General features: G+C 44.4%; 1 protein-coding gene across 1 annotated transcript in view; it reads right to left on the bottom strand.

The window, feature by feature from the left end:
• The window catches only part of Prr5l (proline rich 5 like), a 177,600-nt gene extending 173,775 nt beyond the window's left edge, over positions 1-3,825 (bottom strand). The window contains exon 1 of the mRNA XM_005364101.3: positions 3,735-3,825. Within this exon, the coding sequence (XP_005364158.2) occupies positions 3,735-3,797 (63 nt within the window). The 5' untranslated portion in view covers positions 3,798-3,825. The remainder of the gene's footprint in view (positions 1-3,734) is intronic.
• Between the last annotated feature and the right edge of the window lie 2,572 nt (positions 3,826-6,397).

The raw sequence follows: 6,397 nt of genomic DNA, 5'->3' as shown, positions 1-6,397 counted from the left end.
CCCGCTCAGCTCTAACTTGACAATATCCGCACCCTTTAATTGTCCCTCAAAGCAGATATGACTGGCAAGGCAGATAAGGTCAAGCTGCAGCTTGGCGGTTGCTGGACCGTGGTTTTGAATTTTTTGGCATGTTCATACAGGAAAAGATGAATTCAGACCTACGGCCCTCAGGTCCCTCACTGCTCTCTCCACCTGTCTACAGGAAGAGTAGGCTCAGCTGCTATTGGCTTACCTCGTGCGTCCAGGACGAACTATTTGGTGGTACAACGAAGAAATATATGTCTGCCCAGAATACAGACCAGGACCAAAAAAAAAAAAAAAAACTGACACAGCCTTCACTATATTCCCACTTTGGTCTTAAATTTCTAGGCTCAAATGATGCTCCATTGTCAGCCTCTTGAGTAGCAGTGGCTACAGGCACATTCTGCTGCACCAGCACACAGTCCTGCAGGCTTCCCCTCCTCCCCCTCCTCTTCCTCTTATTCTTATTGTTCTGCCTTGGTGTTGGCTATTAAATGCAGGGTCTCGCACATTCTAGACCATCTATACCCAATATTTTCGTACTAAATATTTTAAAAACATGACTAGACTGCCAACTATTTGAACCCCAAATATTGGAGGAACTTAAAATTTCCTCCTCCAGGCAGAGTAAAATATATCACCTTAAAAGTGGAGAATCCCTAATAACTTGGCTGGCATCTACTTTTCTTTCTCTTGCCTCAAACAAGATTTGCTTATCACAAATGAAACTCGAGGAGGCTCATTGATTAGGATACAGTGAGAGCCATCACTTCTCTCTAACAGCTGGTGTGGCTGGAGGCAGGGAGAGGGCTTTTCTATTAGAGGAACCGTTAGCGTTTAGAGCCATTTTGCAATGACATTAAACCTTTTGCTTAGCAGTCGCATGGGGAATAAACACTTGTGGGGTGTCCGAGAATACAGTTGTGTGGCTGAATCTGAAAAGCTCTCCAGAACCCCACTCTGCCATCTGAGCGGTGCCCACGGGATGCCTCAGATAGAAGGTTCGTGTTGTCCTGCTCTGCCTGAGAAATCATAGACTTGGTACTACCTTAAGTACAAAAAGTCAGGGCTTGCACTCCCGATTGCAAGCAGTGTTGCTAATGTAGAACATAGATGCTTGAGCATCTATAGGGGACCATGCACTGACCTCCTCCTGGGATGAACCTCACGAGAGTATGGTGGGCACTCATGCTATACATGTTTCATAGGTGTGGGGATGGAGGCACACAGGTGCTCTAGTGAAGGCCAGAGGTAGGGCTTGAATGTAAGCTGCTTTTGTCTCCGGAGCCACTACCTTAATGATCCCCTGTCCTGCCTCCCCAGAGCAACAAAGAGAGGAGGGCCCAGCTGCTCCTGCAGAACTCCAGCTGCCTCGCACCTCAGTAGGCACACTTCCAAGCTCTGTTCAGAGGAGTGAATAGTTGCCCAACGAGACACAGAGAACACACCAAGGACATGCTTAGCAGACGGATGTGGTCCTCTGCTGTATGAGACGCAGAGAACACACCAAAAACATGCTTAGCAGGCAGATATGGTCCTCTGCTGTATGAGACACAGAGAACACACCAAAAACGCGCTTAGCACACAAATGTGGTCCTCTGCTGTATGAGACGCAGAGAACACACCAAAAACATGCTTAGCAGGCAGATGTGGTCTCTGCTGTATGAGACACAAAGAACACACCAAAAACGCGCTTAGCAGATGGATGTGGTCTTCTGCTGCATGAGACACAGAGAACACACCAAGGAGGACACGCTTAGCAGATGGATGTGGTCCTCTGCTGCACAGGACGCGCTTAGCACACGGATGTGGTCCTCTGCCTTCAGGCTCAGCACTCGGTTTCTTCTTGCTCATATCTCCCTGTCCTTCTCTTCTCCCCTTCCCAAAGTCAGGGTAAAGGTCATCCCAGTGACTCATAATATACACAGAAACAATTATTTTCAGTTATCCCTTCTCTATCTACCTTCCCCTCCTTGGGTTCTCTGTGTATATATGTATGTATACATAGGGAATATATTCTGTTTCTATGAAATGATATTGAAAAGTTTCTAGATCTGGGAAAGGAAAAGAATATGATAAAATATATTGCAGAAAACTCTCAATGAATAAGCAAAAAAGATTTTTTTAAAAGATAAGTTTCTTCCCATCAGGTTCCTATCCACCTCATTGCCATCCTTAATCCCTATCAGTACGTGTCAGAGCTGCTGCTCTGTTGCTGTGGAGAGAGACCATGGCCAGGGAAACTCTTACAAAAGAAATCATTTAACTGGGACTTGCTTCCAGGTTCAGCTTCAGAGGCTTAGCTCATTATCATAATGGCAGGAAGCAGACAGGCATGGTGCTGGAACAGTAGCCATGCTATATTCATGTGTGTCCTTGGTGTGTTTTCTGCATCTCATGCAGCAGAGGACCACATCCGCGTGCTAAGTGCAGCCTTGGTAGGAGAGAGGTGGAGGAGATTTCCTCCAACAAGGCCACACCTCCTAATCTTTCTAATCCTTTCCAAGAGTTCTGCTCCCTGACTAAGCCTTCAAATAAGTGAGACTACATGGCCTGTTCTTATTCAAACCTCCCAGGGATTCCTTTCATGCATCTTGTATGTATGAGGTGCTGAAGCATGCAGGCCTCCCTCCCCTCCCCCACTCTCACAGCTTGTTCATAGGAACAAGCTGGGAGAACATATTCCTTCTCTTTTACGGCCGATAGCATTCCATCTTATGGATGCACTGTATTTTATTTAATCAGTCCCTTATTAGCAAACAGTGATTATTTCTAATCTTTTGTTACATTTAAGCTGATGTTTTAATTTTCTGCCTGTACGTCAATTGGCTTTAACACAGACAGAAGAAAGGAGAGGGCATCCCAGAATTCCAACACTGCCTTCCGCTAAACACTGGAATAGAGGAAAAATGAAACACACTCAAAGGCCCCACTGTAATAAATAAATAAATAAATACCTTACTAAGTCCTGGGAAACTGCTACATCCACTTGCTCTGCTGCCAGAGACCTCATTTCTTCTCAGACCAGAAGAGAAGAACAGGCTAAACTGAGTCATCTCTCCAGGTATGTTGTATCTTAGAAACATTTCTAAAGTGACAGACCTCTTTAATTTTTCCATTCTACTTTCCTTAAAGTCATTAACGTAACTCAAAATTTAATCTAGCACAATTTAGCGGCTCAAGGCCAAGCAAGAAGACCTTACTTCCTAGGCTGGGACCGTGAAGAGCTAAACAACAGCCACTCTGCTAAGATACCTGTGCCCCTACCCCTCCTCCATCCCAACCAAGGCATTCCCCTAAGCTGTGGAAAGGACATACCAGTGCCAGATTTGTATATCCCTTCTCTCCAGCCTCTTTAACATTCACAGGAAGAGCTATGCCAAGCAGCCACATCTTCGCATGAGCCACACTAAGCAAAGTGAGACTCAAGAAACACCCCTGACTCCTGACATCTTTGCCTTCCCCAAGTTGAGTCACTGTTCCTGACTCTCCTCTGTGCTTTTCTCACTGTAGGTGATGCCATATATCCAGGAATTAATGCCACTGTGTGCATCACCTCAGCCAATCACTGGACAAAGTTGGTATAGATAAATAACCCAGCTTTCATGCCACTTAGTTGAGATAACCTAAAAAAACACATTTCATATTGTTTTCCAAAGTTCTCCAGCAGGATTACGCCTGTTTTGGTAATGTGCATGTTAATGTATCCTTACCTGGTTTCTCCTGCCTGGTGGAGCTTCCATCATCTTCCAGGAGAACTGCTGGACCAGACACATTATCTTCAAGGTCTTCTTTATGACTGAAGTGGTCCTAAGAAAACAGAACATCAAGATAGGATTCTCAAAGTTGGATCTTTGCCTGGCTGGTGACAATACAGATCTGTTGATGGTGCCAAGCGAGGAGTTCCTGATTCCTCAAGAACTAGCATCCTGATGGTAGTGGACTGGGTTGGAGCAGAGGTGGAAGGAAGTGTCTGGAGTGTGTAATATTTAGCAATAGAGAGAAAGGGGAGGAAGTATGACATCTGTAAAGCTTTGGGGTCAGTTGCTGGTTGAGAAGTACAGAAATAACAAAGGGGAAAAAATGACCAATCCAAACTATGCAGCCATCACTGGACAGTGGTGATACATGTCTTTAATCCCAGCCCTTGAGAGTCTGAGGCAGCAGATCTCTGAGTTCGAAGCCAGCCTGGCAAAGATCCAACAAGCCTACAGAGCTAGTTCCAGGACAGCCAGAGCTACAGCGAGAAACCCTGTCTCAGAAAACAAGAACAAAACCAAAACAAACAAGCAAAAACAACAACAAAAAAAAAACAAGCTATCAACTTAGGTTGATGATCTAACAGCGCCTATGGAAGTGTGTAATGAGACTCTTAAAGGCTGTGCCAGAGGGTCTATTGTGCTGGTAACCAATTGCACAAACAGTAAGGAAGCATGGGAAATATAGGAACAGTACACCTCTGGGGCTAACATCAAAATCCTGATATGGAAGGAGCATTGGGTCCTACAATGCATTCACAGGAAGAGTTTGCCTTTCCTCTTCTTGTCAAGGGACAGCCAAGGCAATGTTCCAAGAACCATAAGATCTACTGCCTCACAAAAGCTGTTTGTCTAAAACTAGATTAAAACAATTCACCAACACATAAAGGCACAGGAGAGAGGCCAACTTTGGGGTGACCTCTTATGGAGTCAAGGTGCACCCCATGAAAATGTGGTATATTTTGAACCAGGAGTCATTATCTGGTGCTGTGTCCCCAGTCACTAAGCAACAGGGATTCAGAGACCATGAAATGTAATTACAACTAACTCTTCTTGCTGTGACTCCAGTGACCTGCTAATGGACTTTGTGCTTCTCATTTGCTCAAATTTAATATCTATTGATTCTTAATGGGAAGATAGGGAGAAGATGAACTTTTACCATAGAAACAGTAAGAGTTACACCCAACCTAAAACTTCTAGTAAATCAGCAGACAAAGGAAGGAGCTTTTTATACAGATGTTGATAATTGATCTGGGTATCAAAACATAGCAGAACCAAGGAAGTCTATATCCAGAAGCTACAGGAACACTTGGGCACATTTTAATATATCGGACTACAGTAATAACAAGATGGGTAACTGTCACACAAATACATCCTGACTAAGTCACAGCTACTAGAAGATCAAATCTCTTGATGGTGTCAGCCTGGGATATCTCCTTGATTTAAAAACCTGTGCCAACAGAAGTTGTAGCTCGGGTACGGAATAGTGGGACAGGATGGAAGAGGAGAGGATGGTCTGGTTGATCGACAGAGAAAGGTTTGTAGATACCAGAGTTGGTGCTGCCTCTAAAGAGCAGTCCCATTAACCAAGGTCATTGTGCTCAGGCTTGTGGAGGGCCATAAAAGCTAGGGAATTCATACCCACGGAAGCATTCTCAACCATCAGCCAAGGAAGCTGGCATAGAAATGCTCACTGACTTCTTCCCGAATGACCTAACTCTCAGGTGTATGCCCTACAGTCTCCCAAGGCTTTTAGGAGTTAAACTACAACCACCATTACAGGGATAATTTTCCTTATAACACTACATTTATGGGCCAGTTTTCCCTGCCTTCTCGGTTTCCTGCTTTGATAATAGTCTTTCCCTTGCCTTACAAATAGATTGCTTGTGTTTTTGTCTCAGGATTGGCTCCTAGGAAAACTGATTAAGACACTTAGTTCCACTCCAGTTAATTCTCTCTGGATAGATGCTGATGGCCTCTTCCGTCAGGTGCAGATGACTCATGTGGTCCAGTGGAGTAAATTTAAAAGGTTGTGGTGCTGATGCAATGGGCTAGACATGTAGGAGCTGTGTGAAAATGTGCTGTCAAATTATGACCAAATGATAAGTCATTGTCAGTAACAACTGATTGTCGTTATTGTATGCTGTCATAGACTTGTAAACTGATCCTGTCTCAGAGGAAGGGGTACAGCATACAGCTCTGTCAAGCCATACATGGGTGTTCTTCTGAGATGACTTTTATATCTGGGTGCAAATATCAAGCTCTGCTCAGATACTGACATCAAGGCAAAGAGCCACCACATGAAACTCTAGGATAACAGTGGGTGGTTAACAGATACATTGATGTTTGCAGAACCAGGAAAATACGATATAAGGACAGCTGAGCTGGGCAGTGGTGGCGCATGCCTTCAATTCCAGTCCTCAAGAGGCAGAAGCAAGCAGATCTTTGTGAGTTTGAGGCTAGCCTGTCTACAGTGAGAACCAGAGACAGCAAATCTACACAGAGAAACCCTGTTTCATAATCTTCCCCATAAAGGAAAGCTGAATTGTTGGGTGTTGTTGAGTCTTCTCATCCTTATGTTGAGTTTAACAGCACACACACACACACACACACACACA

The sequence above is a fragment of the Microtus ochrogaster genome (assembly GCF_000317375.1).
Source record: "Microtus ochrogaster isolate Prairie Vole_2 chromosome 14 unlocalized genomic scaffold, MicOch1.0 chr14_random_1, whole genome shotgun sequence".
In the NCBI taxonomy this organism is placed as follows: Eukaryota; Metazoa; Chordata; class Mammalia; order Rodentia; family Cricetidae; genus Microtus; species Microtus ochrogaster.
This window is presented reverse-complemented; position numbering and strand designations above follow the sequence as displayed.